The sequence below is a fragment of the Dunckerocampus dactyliophorus genome, chromosome 4 (assembly GCF_027744805.1).
Source record: "Dunckerocampus dactyliophorus isolate RoL2022-P2 chromosome 4, RoL_Ddac_1.1, whole genome shotgun sequence".
Classification (NCBI taxonomy): domain Eukaryota; kingdom Metazoa; phylum Chordata; class Actinopteri; order Syngnathiformes; family Syngnathidae; genus Dunckerocampus; species Dunckerocampus dactyliophorus.
Genome location: NC_072822.1, coordinates 1,303,442 through 1,319,817, shown reverse-complemented (window position 1 = coordinate 1,319,817; position 16,376 = coordinate 1,303,442). Strand labels below are relative to the sequence as shown.

The following is a 16,376-nucleotide window of genomic DNA, read 5'->3' as shown; positions in this document are numbered from 1 at the left end:
CAACACATTTCAGTGTGGCTCACGTATTTTCTGTTGTGTTGTAGTCACAACAGCACATTATTTATTTATGTTTAGTTATCACTCCACTGCTTTGATCATTCCTGAATTCATTTCACATGGATAGACTTGCAGGACCGGAAGCAGGCGTCCATATAATCAAAGTCCCAAGTAAGCTAACTCACTTATCGTTGATTGTTAGCAAGATTACTCACAAACTACAAAAACGATTCTCACCAAACACCAGGGGTGTCCAAAGTGCGGCCCGGCAGCTTGTTTTTTTATTGGCCCACAGCACAATGCAGAAATTAAAATAGACAGAAAAACAAACAAACAAAACAAACAAAAATGGTAAAAAAATATATATATATATACAGCAAAAGCGGAGAATGTAAAGACAAAAAACTGAAATGTTGATACTAATAATAACACAAATCTTTGTCCTGAAATGAAATCTATTTTTACAAAAAAATTGTAAAGAAAATTGTGACATTTCTTCCCTTTTTTTTTTTTTTTTTTTTTACAATCTTTATAAATTTAGAAAATGTGTTTGTGTTGTGTGTTTGGTTTTTAACTTTTTTTTTTTTTTTTTTTACCTAAAAATCATTTAAAAAAAAAAACAAAACAAAACAAAACAAAAAAGGTAAGGTAAAACAAATTTACAATAAAGTTTTTACAAAATGTATTTTTTTTTTTGGAACAAAAATTGAGACATAAAAAAAATAATTTTTTAACCCCTGCATTTCAAAACAAAATTTTTTAATACAAAAAAAATAACAATTACAAAAAGTACCGGTATATAGTTTTTTTTTCCACACAAAATAATTGAAATTTTTACCAAAAAAATGTTTTTTTTTTAACCAAAAGATTTTTTTTTTGAACAAACGTCATACAAATGTACAATAGTTTTTACAAAATTTTCTTTTAATAATTTTTTTTAAACACCGCATTTCAAAACAGCATTTTTTAAAACAAAAAATGCGTTTTTAATCAAAGCAGTACTTTTGTTTTACAAAAACATTCATTTTTTAAAATTTCACAAGACATTTATATCGTAGCGGCCCCCTGCATCTTTTTGATTTAGCTGTATGCGGCCCCTCTGTGTTTGAAAAGTTTCGACACCCGAGTTACACATACGCCAAGTTAGAACCCGTTTGAGTCATAAAGCTAATCTGCACAGGAAAGTAGCTTGCAAGCTAACAAACGACAGACAAACTAACATTGTTTTGTTTTAATGAGGAATTTATGTTCTTTTTTTGTTATTTGAATTCACCAGTACCAGGATCAAAAATGTTACCGTCCCATCACCGTGCCGTACGTCTTCCCACGTGTACCACGTCATGATTTTATTTTATTTGTGCTAACGTTTACTGCCACTTTATTGCATGCTACTGATTGCACAAACAGTCTTGATAATTGAGTAAAATGGCTTTGATAACAGCCTTGACGCAAATTCTAATTTTGCTCCAATTAAAGGCCGTTGTCGTCTTTTTCCGCAGCTTTCGACGACCACGACAGCGCGATGGACGACCGAGACAGCGACTACCGCAGCGAAAGCGCCAGCAGACCCCCACGCTTCCACAATGCCACGCAGACCAACTCGTCGGTACACCAGTACCCGATAGGAAGCAGGGTTCAGCACCAGCAGCTCTTGCGGGAGTCTGACTCGATGCAATGTAGTGAGATGGACTATCCAGACCCTCGGGGGTCCAGGTAACCACACCGGAACACCAGCAGCAGATCTATCAAACTGGCCGGGACATTTTTCATTTTCTGCTCCACTGCTTTCTGTCTTCTTCTGTTTCAAGTTCATGTCTGATGCTTCTTTCTGTTCTTTTCTTTGCATCGTCTTTGCGCTAGACCCAGGTGCTCGAGCAGTAGGCACGGCATCAGAATAATCCCAGTGGACTCCGGGATGGGTGTGGAGGACTGGGAGGGCGCATACAAAGTGCCCGACTCAGTGGTCTTGGATGATTACTTGGATGCCGAGCAGAAAATGTGGGAGGACGAAGACAAAAGCATCATCTACCGCATCGCCGACAGGCCGTACGAGTCCAGAGGCAGCAGGTTCTACCAGACGGTCGAATGCGATGCGCTTTCCCCGGAGGACCGCGAGGCGGCCAACAGCAGTCCACACCGACGGAGGCGTGGTTTTGGCACCGGCGAAGTCCGTCTGGTTTATCGGGAAGCCGGTAGCTTTGAGGACGAATCGTCCCCCCCTGAAATCGACATAATTCCTTCAGTCAAACGTCTCCGACAACAGGTGGACAGAGAAGGTCTCCTCTACAAGACGAGACTGTGGGCCAAGACGGCATTAGAGCAAAGCTACGCAGCGTTTCGTGAGGAAGAGGACGCTCGCGAGGCCGCCAGGGTGAGACTGAGGAGTGAATTTGGATCTGTGGGCTCGGACGAAATGCAATACTCGTTTGGATCTGATGAGGAACTGGACGACTTGATGTTCTCCGAGGGGGATGTTACTTACGAGTACGAGGAATACCACTATCCTGGACAGTCTTTAGGCAGAGGTAGAAGTGGACAAGATCATTTGTTGTCTCCTGTAGAGGAGCCCAGTGAGGACTACATAGACCCCATGGATGAACTCAAATGCTTAGTGGACTCTGTGTCTGAATACTTGGCTGTAAAAGAGGAGGAGATCAACAGCTATGAGTCTAAACCTGTGAGGAGGAAGCTGCCATCACTGCCGTCTGATGGTAAAGCCATGCAACTTGAAGACAGCACGAGTGATGACGTCAAACCTGAGGACAAAGCAACTGAACGTGGAATATCTGATGTTAAAAACGCCATGACTTCATTATTCAGTTCCATTACAGGATCAAAGGAGACCTCAGCTAGCTCGGCGCCTCCCAAACCCACTGCGGCAGACTCCGGCATCTTAAAACTTCTCTCCATGATCCCAAAAAGTAGCCCAGAAGCCACAGAGCCCTGCGCAACCACGCCAGCAGACACTTCTTCCTCCAAGACGATACCCCAACCCGAGTCTGGAATTTCCAAGTTGCTTTCCTTCATTCCAAAAAGTGGCGGCGCATCACCCCCAGTGGCCATCGTTCCCCCTGCCTCTCTGGAGCCTTCAACGGATAAGAAGTTTTCCTTGCAGTCTCTGATGCCTTTTCAGTCATCTGAACCCACCCCGCAAGCTGACGCTAATCAGACGACGAGTAGCACAGAGGCTAGCGCTAACCCGACCACTTCTGGGTTAGAGTCTGTGTTTGGACGGCTCAGTCCTCTAAGATTGTTTTCCAGTGCCCCCTCATCAAGGGAGCCATCCCCTCAACCATCAGAACAAAGAAGTACATCCGCTGCAAGCAATGACTCCCAGCCGGGATCTGCTTGTCCCAATTGGGAACCTCTGTCAGAGGTGAGACCAGGGTCAGCAAGTGGGTCAGTTGATTTGTTGCCGGACACAGGAAGCGGATCGGTAGAGCTTCTTCCAGAGACAGAATCATCTGGTGAGCTACCTGATGTTCAGCAAAGAACTCGGACCTTACCTGAACCAAAAAATGAAAGCAGCTCAGATGATACCGGCCTGTTCAGTCCGTTTAGGAAGTCTCTCTCAAGTTTAATATCGACAAATCCTCCTGAAACTGCAACACAGAGTGGACATAAACCTGCAGAGGAGTCATTTTTAGGCAGCAAACTCAAAATCCCATTTTTCTCTACGGAAGACGCTTCCACAGCGAACGAGGCAAAATCAGAGGGAGGTGTCCTATCGGGGCTTCTTAAGTTTGCAGCTGGGCAGGACACCAGCGCCCCATCACCATCTACAAGCCCCGCAAGAACCCCCTTACCAAGCCGTGCTGCGCTTCTTGAAAGTGCCCCAAAAGGAAACACAGAAACTGGTTGGTTTTCAAACCTGTTTAAGGTAGCCCAGAGTGAACTGGCTAAGGAACCGGTAGAATCACAAACGACTCCTACTGTGACACTAACCCAACCTAGTGGCCTCACCGAGACACATACTGAACAAAACCTCCCCAAGGGATCAGATGGTGCTGCTGGTGAGATTGAAATATTGTCTAGTGAGCAAACATTGTCGGTCAAAGATCCTCAGTGTCAGACTGATGCCCAGACAGCGGACCCTTCTAAACTTGAGGAACAATCCAGATCACAACCAGAGGCCTCTGAGCCTCAAGGGATTCTGTCTGGGTTGTTGACACTAGGACCTTCGGAAGAGGCATCCAAGAAAGCCCCAGGAGGGGACAGTCAGCCTCAACAGGGCGGGCTATTTTCAGGCCTATTTTCAGCACAATCCCAGTCTCCGCCCCAAACACAAAACCCTGCAGCTCAACCTTCAGGAGGACTGCTTTCTGGATTTTTAAAATTTGCCTCTGACATTTCGGCTCCTACAAATCAGCCACCGTCCACTTCGCCAGGGAGCCAGTCTGGCCATATACCTGTTCAAGAACCACCTGCTGGTGCACAGCCCCCCATTAGTGGACTTTTGTCTGGACTCTTAAAAAAGGCAACAGACTCTGTCACTGGTTCTCAGTCAGCTCCCCCCAGTCAAGAGGCCCACCAAACCCTAAAAATGAATGAAAATAAACACAATTTTAATGACTCTGTGTCTCCCCAGTTAGGAGAACTCAAATCCAGTTCAATAGACGCTTCTCCCCTTGACAAGCTTGACCAGCAAGTAGAAGTAGCCTCAGATCAACATGGTCAAGCAAAGTTAAATCCACCAAAAGCACCAGTTACAACGCCAAGAACCCAAGGACCTTCAGCTCCCCAAGCTGCACAGCCAACAAATCAGCAGCCCGGTAACTTGTTGTCTGGGCTTTTTAACAAGATTGTAGAACCTACCTTGGCTCCACCTCAGCCCCAAACGACACCCTCTCAACAAGGAGGCTTCCTTTCAGGCCTTTTTGGACTCGGGAACCAAGAGTCTGCTCCTGCAAGTTCACAAAACCAGCAACAAAGTGGCCCGCCGGGGCAACAACCACCTCAGCAACCAGGCATTAGACCAAACTTGCACAGGCAAAAGCAAATACCTCCACAGCAGCCTCAAAGCAGTCCTGGAGGGATGCTGACTGGATTCTTAAGCAAAATGGCAGACCCCGGAACCCCACCGTCTACTACTCCTTCAGGGTGCCAACAGGATCAGCAAAGACCAGGTCCCAAGGCAACCCAGCAAACACCTAATCAACAAGGAGGTCTCCTGGCTGGACTCTTTTCTTCAGGTTCTCCTCCAGCACAGCAGCAGCAGGCACCTGTTGCCCCGTCCAACCAGCAGCAACACCAGCAAGGTAGCAGACAACCACTGCGTAGGCAAAGCCAGATTCCCCAACAACTTGCTGCCTCTGCAACCGAGCCGCAACAAGGTGGACTGTTGTCAGGGCTGTTCAGTAAATTAACGACGACAGATAATGCACCACAGCAACCCAGCCCACAGGAGGGGTCTCAACGGGGCAGTAAATCAAACATTGTTGCATCTCAAAATCAAAATGCAGGTTCACAGTCTCAAGGCAGTCAACAAGGAGGGTTCCTTTCCGGGTTGTTTAGCCAAACACCACCTCAACAGCAGCAACCACCAGGAAAAGCGACAAGTCCTCAGCACACTGCGACAGAACAAGCGAGTCAAAGTGGAGGTTTGCTTTCTGGTATTTTGAAACTTGCAGCTGGCGAGAATGCACCACAGGAACTGCCCAAAAGTCAGAGAGTTCAACCAGAGCAAAGGCCCGCCCAGTCTGAATCCGGCGGGATCTTTTCTGGCCTGCTAAACAAAATTTCAGCCAATGTGGAGCAAGCTACCTCTCCTGCTGAACAGGCAAACAGTAAACCGACTCTGCATCAGCAGCCAGCGCGCACAGGGCAAGGACGTCCACAGATTCAGAGGACAAAACAAGTGGAGATGCAGTCCTCACCTGATGTGGCTACAGAGAAGGATCCAAAAGAAACTCCTCAAAAGGGATTCCTTTCAAGTCTTTTTAGCACCTCGGAGGACTCGAAGACGCAGAAGCCACCAATACCTGACCTTGGAAAGGAGGAAACAAAAACATGCAGCACAAATAGCGCATCTCCAGGTCTACTATCAAGCATCTTCAAACAAAGCGCGAGTGACAACAGCGTTTCTGCTTCTGAAAAGGAAACAGAAAGAGGCCTTCTTAAACGTTTCCTGTCAAAGACTAAAGAGGATATACCTTCAAGTACTACTACAGGTGTCAGTACCTCAGCAGACCTGCCGCAGCAAGCCTGCAAAGACCCTACAGTGTCCCCCACCCAACGTTATCTTGAGGAAATTGAGCGTCTCTTGTACGGGACAGCAGATGAGTATGGCTACAAAGACCTTTTGTACAACTTCACAGAGCACGGTGTGGTTCCACCCGAGCTCTACGAGCATCAGTGTCTTATCGAGGCTCTTCTGTGGCAGCAGCTCAACGACTATGCCCTCGCTGAGGCTCTGGCGACTCAAGCTCAGAAACTCCACCGAGCCTCCCAAACGCATTCTACTACTACGCTGAAACAATGCCAACGTGAGAGTTACACATGGCCAAGTCCTAAAGAAATGGATATCAGTAACTTTAATGTCCCATCACACCCTTGGAAAGATACGGCCGCCCAACTTTTTGAGAGCAGAAATCGCTTCCTGGAACCAGACGAAGACGTGGTTTTGTTTGACATGAGCTGCAGAGACACAAAATCCTGGACCAGCTGTGACCACTTACATGAATTTGGCAGAAACAGACAACCTTGGATTACCGAGGGTGGGGGTCTAAACCTGTCCACTGATAAGGCAAAGGCCAGACTAAATCGATGTCAGTCTCTCACAGAATTCAACAACGCAGCGCAGACGGCAGTGGCTTTAACAGATGTGAAGGTTGATGATCTCAGTTTGAAGTCTGCCACTGAGTTTTTAAAACAGCTCACCACCAAAAAGGGTCCAGTTGATCTAACACGTGGTGCTATGGACCTAAGCAGATCAGCAGGGGCTGCAGGATTGGGCGAGGATGAAATGCTCTTTGAGGACTCTGAATGGTATCAACAGTGGATTTCCCTGTTGGAGCAAGGCCTGTGGTGGCCAGCTGAAGCTGGGGACTGTGGATATTATGTGTATGCAAATGAAGACTTTATCTATGCTCTCTTAACCGACAGGGCTGGTAGACACCTCTATGCCTGTGCTGCTCCAGAAGATGTCCAGACTCTAAGCAACATAACTGAAAACATTGCAAACATTCTGACCCAAAAAGAAAAGGCGATGGTGACCTTATGTGGATTTAAAATCCCGCTCTGCCCAGAAGAAATGGGCCTTTGGTCTCCAGAACTCCTGCAGACCAGCTCAGTGCTTTCAGATGCACCAGTAGATCTCACCTCTGCTCTACAAAAAGGTGAAAAAATCATGAACATGAACTTGGAAAGCTTCTCTCAAATGTTTCAGGAATCTCTCTCTTCGCAAGCTGATGCCCCCGTCGACTTTACTGTGTACAAGCTCAAGAAGATCACAGTGGGAGCAGCAGAAAACCTTCATAGCAGCCACGAGCCGCCAATAAAAGCAGCTGATCTTACTCTAAAGTCACTCAAAGGGGCACATGGAGGTCCATACTGGAAGAATCAAGAGTTGAAAAATGTGCCAACATCCCCGACTCCACATTTTTCAAGGTCCTCCAGACTAATGTCTGCCAGTAAACATCACCCTATCCCTGAGATTAGGATTTCACATGCAGCCAATACACCTGTGGACAAATCTCAAAGAACAAATTCTGGAACTTCAATTAATGCAGGAAATGTTCCAAAGTCTCCTGATGCTGATGGAAGTAAATCTTGCCCACTTCTGCCCTCAACAGCCAGCAAGTCAAACATTCCCAGAAACCTTCCTCAGACACCATCAGCTTCAAAGCTAACAACACCCGCGCAACGAAAACTACCCACTTCACCAAATATCACGTCAGCTCCTTCAGCACAGACCACAAGTGCTCAGAGTTCAGTCGTTTCCCCTTCTGTAAACGCGTGGTCTGTTTCCTCTCCGAGACCTCGGCTTGCAAGGCAGCAGTCTCAGGTGGATAAGCCCAGAGAATTATCACAAGCCAGTAAGCCTGATGGGATTTTCGACATTAACAAACTGAGTGGCTGCTCAACAGGGAGTCAGTCCTCCCCTCCTCCAATTCAGTCTCCAATTCCAAAGTCTCCATGCAAAGAACCACCACAGTTACATATCCTGAATCCCAGCCCAAATCCCGAAGCCAAGCTTTACAACAGGAATCGTTATGTTGGCCCATCTCCTGGCCGTCAGATGGGCCAAAAAGTATTGGATTTTTCCTCCACCAGCGAAAAGAACAAACAGTCAAGTCCAAAAGATGTCCAAACAGAATCTTCACAGCAAAAATCTGATGCTGTTGACTTTACAAAATACAAGTTTAAAAAAATTAAGGAGAAAATGCAGATGAATACAAAGGCAAGTGTGGATTTGACTGCCAAGATCGCAGTAGATCTTACTAAACAGGCCGAGGAGCAGATGGATGAGTGGTATGTTTCAGAATGTCCTACTATGAATATTTCTGCAGCCCCTCAGACCGCATATGCACCTGCTGATAGCAAACCAAGACTATCCAATCCACAGATTGAAACTGGTCGTCACACCTCAATGCAGATCCAAAGACCAGTGGATGCACATAACGTAATGTCTTCAACCAATGGTCACATTGCCAGCAAAGACACAAATCGTGACGAATGTTTCACCTTGGGGACTAAATCTGGATCAGTACAATCTCTACCTTCCTCTCCCCAAATGAGCCCAGTTACAAAGCAAATCAAGGTTGAAGAACAACTAAACTATGCTTTTAACATTCTAAGGCAACCACATGGAACCATCGTAACACAAGAGACTCCCGTTGATCGTAGAAGAGCAATGTTTATATCTACGTCCTGTAAGTCTAGTGACAGCGCGCCAGCAAACTCGGTAAAAGACGTGCTCGATATGTCTGCTATGACGACAAGCCCGGCAAAGCAACAAGCTGTGCTTCCACCAAAAGATCCAGATCCAGCCTGTGAAGCGCTATCTTTGATTAAGAGAAAGCCACTCAGCCCTGAGAGGACACACAAGAGTCCTAGTCATCAAGATTCTGTTGATCTGTCATATCGAGATGTACCAGAGGTCATTCATCCCCTTCCTTATCAGGTTTACCATTCCCATAATATTAAAGATAACATCGAACGTTCAGTTCGGAGAGAGGAAGTTTTAACAAGCATCCACTGTGTGATGTCACCTCATCAGTCTCACTTAAGTAAACCTACTGAGCACAAAACCACAGCACCAGCCAATGCAGTCAAGGCTACCCTTGACATGTCTTCAAAATCAGGCAGTTTAACAGAAGTAATTTCTGAAGCGAGAAGAGATGACATTCTGACCAATGGTATACCCTTGACACGAGGAAAGCCCACTCCCCGTGAGCTTGCACGGAAAAACTCTGTTGGCGTTCCACTCATCAAAGAGCTTCCTTCGCAAGAATCTCATGATGATTGGTTTGAATATCAAGAACAGTCTCTGCAGACGACAGCTGCTGTCCCTCCGCTGTTAAATCATCTCCACTCACTGCCGCCGTCTACCGTTCTAACATGTCAAACGTCCGTTTCGGTAAATCTTGAAAGAGGTGCTCCACTGGACATGTCTCCCAAGCCATCCCAGACCACGCCTGGAACAAAAGCGTCTGATTCCAGTCTTCATGAAGCAGTTTCGCTGCTCAACAAGCCAAGTGCAAGAGCCGTTGCCAGAAAGGATTCTGTAGGTCTTCCACTTGTAGTTGAATTACCATGTCAAGAACACAGCTGCCCTAAGGTACCGCAACAAGTTTTTAAAGTAGATCCAGTTCAAGAAGGAAGTGTAGCCCTGGGTGGAATCAACAAAACAGGAACACTGCAAAGGCAGATAACCACCTGCCATCGTAACGAGGTCCTTTCCTCCTCCAAGACCAAGTGCAAGTCCGTGCAAGGGCAAATTAAGCCAGTGGACTTCTCTGCCAAAGACAGCATGACACCATCAAGGGTTTCTCACATTTACATTGAACCAGAAGATGGACGGCCCATAAATTTCACTAACATGTGTGCCAGGAAAGAAACAAAAGAGCAAATTGGGAGGCAACTCAAAAAGAAGACTTTGGAAGGTTTAGTCGACCTGACAGTGGATCCTCTGAGTAAGACCACAGAAGAGCAAAATCAGAGTGTCGACGATCTTTCCTCACCTGCTATGGCTGCTCTGCATCAAAGTCACCAGCATCAGGACAAAAGAACTGTTCACACCTCAACAGGTGCCCCACAAGGCAGTGAGATCTTTAAGACGCCAACATCATCAGACTACGATCAGACCATCAATCAATCTGGAATAAATGACCAAGGATACCCAGGAACAGAACTTCAATTCGTGCAAAGGTCAGGTATTCATTTCATGACGTTGCAACCTTCTCTGAATGTTGTTCCACAATCTACGTTGGGAAGCTCTTCCATTGTTTTCGGCAACAACGGCACATGTCACCCAGTCAGTACGGGGCATTTTGAGGCCAGGAGAAATGATCACATTCCTCCAAACACAAGTCGGTATGCCATGGAAGTCTGCAGGACACCCAAGGATTCAGTCTCATCTCAGCCTACAATGTGGCAAAGACACGATGCAAGTCTTGTGTATGACCTGACCTCTAGACCCAAAATTCTCATCAAGCAGCCAACCATGGAAAGCTTTGAGGAAGGCCCCTCACAAAATGTAGCAGAAAGTCGTCAACAGCCATCCCCTACTCCACAGCGACGTACTCCAGAAGCTGTCAGTTGCTCTCAATCTTGGAACAGTCAGTCGTCACCCAGGCATGGTGTTATTCAAGCATCTGTAAACGAAAAAACAGATCCTTCCCTAAACTCTGTGAATGCTCAACCTTCACAGGTAAATGTTGCTAACAATGCAAGAGTACTCTCTCAAATATCAACACAGCCTGACCCAAAACATTACCCCTTCATGGCACCACGTCAGGCTCTTGTCTCGCAAACCATAGCAAGACATGACCCAGTTCCATTAAAGCCGACTGGCAAACAAGGTTTTCGAGCTGCATTGCAAAGACAGGAAGTGATCACGTCATCCCAAACAGGATCCACTTCGGTCAAAGGACTGGTTTCACTATATCCAGGTTCACAGCCCCCTGTTTGTGGAAAGCCGGCTGCAGTCATGCCCCACTCCACTCCAACTGGGTCTACACCTGTGGACCAGAAGTCTCATGTCACTCCAGCGGAGATTCTTCCTGCAGTTCCTCCTGACATGACAGCGCAAACAGGAGTTGGACTTGGAGAGCAACTATCTACATCCTTGCCATCTCAATTGTCTAAAGGCCAATCTTCAACGCCACAGACTGAATTTGCTCCTCTACCATCACTAATTTCTGAATCCCAACACAAAACAAACATTTTAACATCTAGCGGCTCAAGCAATCAAGAATCCATGACAATGCCGTCTTCTGATGAAGCAAAAATGTCCAGGGATCAGCTATCCCATGAAACTCACCAATCAAGCCAAGCAAGTGTGATATCAGGCAATGAATCTTCACTATTTAAACCAGGGAGTACCGCACCTCCTAAAGTTGTTCTCAGTGAAGGAACTTCGGTGGAGCCTTCAGTTAAAAGGTTGGAAGAATCATCAGGATGTTTACAACAACAACCATCTGCTATGCGAGATTGTGCGGATCAGTGGAACACGCCATGGCAGCATAACAAATCAGTTGAATCCCGCAAATTAAAAACTGGATCTGTGGAGGTCTCTAACGTACCACAGGAGAAAACGACGACCCACCCCAGGTCAATCTACATTGGTATTAACAACCAAGACATGTCACCTGTTGATACAGAAAGTGGGTCAAGACCATATGTCAGACTACCTCATATATTTGTCTCGGCTGCAAGTTCACCAGAAGATGAGACCACCGAAGAGGAATCTAAGCCTGAAATTCCAGACATCTGCAGTGGTGAAGGTCTCACTCCAACAGAGCGTAAAGATTCTGTACCTGTTGACGAGGGTACAGGTGCCATGGGCCCACAGACGACATCCTGCTTAGCTGAGAGTTCACTACAGACTGCAATAGAAGACATGAATGCAGATAAGCAGAGTCAACACAACCTAACCAAGGAACGTTCCATCACAGAAACCTCAGTGTCAGAGCCTGATCTAAAAGCATCAGTTGAAAGAGTAACGTCTCCAGACTTTTCACAAGTTGTAGAAGAAGCCAAGCCACCTTGTAACCTGACGTGTGAGACTGAAATCACAGCTTCAGCTGGAGAACCTGAAAAAGAGCTAGCGCCTGAGGAGCAAAGGACAATTTCAGATTTAATATCCCCTGAAAATACAGACTCTCCCGATAAAGTCTTATCGAGAGAGTCACTCACAGATATAAAATCATCTGAAGAAGTTCAACAACTTGTGGACAAAAGAAAACATGAAACTCCTTTACCTGCTTCTGAAGTCAGTCCATTCAAATCTGCTGAAGAAGCAACGACTTCCAAGGAAGAAGGTCCAGCTGTCAAGCTTGATCAGCCTCAAGCTGAACAGCCTAATGAACAACACGGAAAGAGTTTGTTTTCAGTGTTTAGCAGTGCTAATGTAAGTCCAGAGCAGACCTCACCTCCGTCTGGTCTATCATTACTTGGCGGTATCATCCCTGGCTCATCTACGAAAGATACTTCTGGCACTGGCTTACTCTCAATGTTTGGCGGATCAAATGCACCATCTTCTCCCGGAAACAAGAGCCCATCAACTTCAGCAACCCCCCAAGAGACACAAGTAAAAAGTTTACTCTCAATGTTTGGCGGGCCAAGTGCCCCATCTACCACTGCAACCAAAAGCCCATCGCCTTTGTCAACTCAGCAGGAGCCACAAGGTAAAGTTTTACTCTCAATGTTTGGTGGAACAAACACCTCAGCTTCCCCTGCAACCAAAAGTCCTGCACCCTCATCAACCCCAGAAGAACCTCAAGGAAAAGGTTTATTCTCCATGTTTGGATCCAGTAGTACTCCACCTACTACAAATGTGCCACCTAGAGGCCCTCCATCCAAAGAACCTCCAGGAAAAAAATTGTTTTCCATGTTTGGTGGACCTGCCCCTCAGCAGCAAACCAGTCCAAGAGGTCCTCCTCAGGCCAGTGCTGGATCTTCTTTATTTGGCGGAATCCTCCAAGGTTCTTCTTCACATAAAGACAGCCCAGGTACAGGCCTGTTCTCCAAGCTTGGAGGTCCCAGTGCCCCAGCTGGACCAAGAATGCCTGCTCCAGGACAAACAATACCACCAGGACACAGAGCTTCTGAATCCCCAAGAAAAGGACTGTTCTCTATGTTTGGTGGACAAAATCAGCAAGCATCAGCAGCTCATCCTACAGTTTTGAAAACACCTGAGTCAGACGGTAGCTTTAAAGTCTCTTCTGTTTTCTCACTCGGAGGGAGTTCTGACGGCAGCAAATCCAAAACTGGGTTTGGCCTGTTTGGAAGGTCTTTCATGGAGGAGACCAAAACAGAGCCTGAATCAGTTGTTACTAGAAAGGAGGATAGCACAGCTGAACCTCCAGAAACTAAAGGTAATTCAGAAGAGGCCACAGATGAGGTAGCCACCAAACGAACCGATTCTCCGTTAGAAGAGGATGCAAACAATAAAATCCTTCAATGTTCTGAACGCATCTCTGATGTAGATAGTTTGTCTACTTTGGATACACCAAAGATGATCAGTCTACCAGAGAGTGACACCGTACCAGACAAAGAAGATAAGGTAGTGACTATGGATACACAGTCATTTCACCAAACCAGCATAGAGGTGAAAGATTCTGGTGACATCAACAAAGAAGTCACTGAAATTAATAGCATTACTGATGAATCTGACACTGCTGTAACCAAAAGCCCTTCTGTATCAGAAGTGAAAGACTGTGTACAAACCCCAGAAAGCGTTGTGGATTGCAGTAACATAGATGCTAGACCAGATACGGTTGAAATGGAACACATGTTATCTGACATTGAAGGCGGAACCGTTTCTGATGTCCAAAACCAAAATGTAGACCCACTGAAAGTTGTCGTTGACGAGCAGGAGTCAATCCTGAATGTGGAGAAGTCAACTCAGGTCCATAATGGCGTTCTTGGTGAAGAAGAAACTCAGGTGGAGCAATCAAATGAACACTTGAAAGTTACCGGTGAAGAGCAAACGGTGGATGTGGAAAAATCAAGCAGAGAGCAATCAGAAGTATCTGGTGATAAACAAGAAGGTGTCACTCCTGAGGAAGCAACTGGAGCAGAAGTAGAAAAGGTAGTTACTCGGCAACCTGCTGCAGAATCATTGGAAGGAGATCCAGAAGTGACTGTAGTTTCAGATGTAGAAACATCTGAGGACTTAAAAGCCACAACTGCTGAGACCGCAAAGGAAGCAATGAAAGCAAACGTGGCGCTTGGAGAATCATGTAAGGACCTTCCACATGGACTGGATCAGTCCTCAGATGGGAATACTTCTGCTCCACTGGCAACAGATGAGGAAAAGCATGCTAGAACAAGCCCACCAGCAGTTGTGACATCTGAAGACATGAAGGCTCAATCATTGGGTCCTGAAATGCCTCTGCCACAGCAAACACACAGACCTGCTATAGGCAGACCACCTGTACCACCAGGAGAACGAATGGGATCACCAGGAATGGGAGGACCGTGGATGGGAGGACCAAGAATGCCTGGGCCCAGACAGCCACGACCTCAGAAGCCCACTGAGCCAGCTCCTTTTTCAGGCTTCATGTCCATGTTCTCTAACACCTCCAGTGCACCAAGTAAACCAGCAACCGTTGGTGGTTTTTTCTCAAGCTCACCTGGTTCACTGTTTGGGTCGTCTGCTCCTCGTCAACCACAAAAACCACAACAACAACAGAAAAGCTCATTTTTTGGTCTTCCGAGTAGCATTGCTACCGAATCCCTCACAGGAGACATTTTAGGTATATTCAAGGCTCCAGAGACAATAAAACCAGAGGAACCTCAGCCTTCCGTCATCAAGCCTGAACAAGGACGTTGTTCCGTCTCTGAGAACACTGATGGACATGTGAAAAACGCAGAGGACTCAATCCCTGAAAAAGGTTCAGTGGAGGTTGCAGAACACACTGATAAAGAAGATGGCAAAGAAGGTTCTACCATTCAACCAGACATGGAGACAGTTTTACCTGAGAAAAATGTTGCTCATGATGAATACAGGGAATATTGCGAAAAGTCCAGTGGGTCTGACACGGCAGCATCACTTCCACCTCCTCCGGAAAGCCAAGACCCTGTCCCTCAAAGCAAAGGCACGTTTGACATACCAGGACTATCTGCCCCCAAATTTGGCTTTTTGTCTGTGTCTGCTGAAGGACCATCATCAATTGGATCGCTTTTCTCGTCCTCTCCATCTCCAGCAGTGGCTGCAAAAGCTGCTCAGCCACCACAGACAGAGGGAGGTCTCTTCTCTGGCTTTAAAAGTCTTTCTGCAGGCATCTTTCAGGATGAAAAGCAGTCAGCAAAGAAAGAACCGTCTTCCACTTCATCAGTTTTTGGCATGAAACTTGGCTCAATGTTTGGGACCTCTGATCCTTCCAAACCTGCAGTGGTGACATCCCAACCACAGCCTCAGGGCCCAAAACCCACGGACGAGTTTCCTAGCGTACAGTTTGACAAACTCTCCCAAGGCTCTGGGGACACTGAGAGCGCAGATGCCAGTGAGACTGAAGGACCCAGCGGGACGTCAAAGACTGGAAGTTGTGACAGCTTAACGGAGTCGGCGTCGCTGGCAGAACATTTGGATAAACCTCAGATCCAGATCATCACCTGTGAGAAAGATGAAGGTGAAGCTGGAGCGCCTGGCGGAATAACGACACAGCCGGGCACCGAGCCTCCAAACAGCCTCTTGACACAGGAAGATGCGCAAAGGCTAGTTCTCTTTGCCGGTGTAGCCACCTGTCCTTGTTCCTGCTTTCCTTTTCCTTTTCCGTCACTTCTGTTGCCCAAAGCCTTTTGTGTGCTTGTGCTAGACACCAAATACTTTTTTTTTTTATTATTATTTTTTTTTTTACATCCACCTCACAACAGTAGAGTGCCCACATATCACAATTATAAGCCTCTTTCACACACAAATGCTGCATTTATGCACATTTGCCTTTTACACAGAACCTGTCGTCTAATGTGATGTCTAAAATACTCGTCAGGCTGCGACAATTGCTTTCAACATAACAGGGCGGTAGATGTTTATGTTAAACCTTACACTCCTGTCCCGGCTTTACGGCATTCCCTTACACACAGCCACTGTGCTGCCTCTGTTGCGGCTCTGATAATTGCCTATGAATCCGGTGTGCCCGTGGGATAAAATCACACTGCCGTTTATACCAGCAAAAAATGGCAGGATAAGTAGACGATCTTTTTATGAT

The 16,376-nt window shown here is 46.4% G+C and overlaps 1 protein-coding gene across 1 annotated transcript in view; it reads left to right on the top strand.

Annotated features, from left to right (window-relative positions):
• LOC129179402 (uncharacterized) overlaps positions 1–16,376 on the top strand; it is a 107,847-nt gene that overhangs the window by 22,691 nt on the left and 68,780 nt on the right. The window contains exons 8-9 of the mRNA XM_054772605.1: positions 1,497–1,710; positions 1,858–15,882. Of these exons, the coding sequence (XP_054628580.1) occupies positions 1,497–1,710; positions 1,858–15,882 (14,239 nt within the window). The remainder of the gene's footprint in view (positions 1–1,496; positions 1,711–1,857; positions 15,883–16,376) is intronic.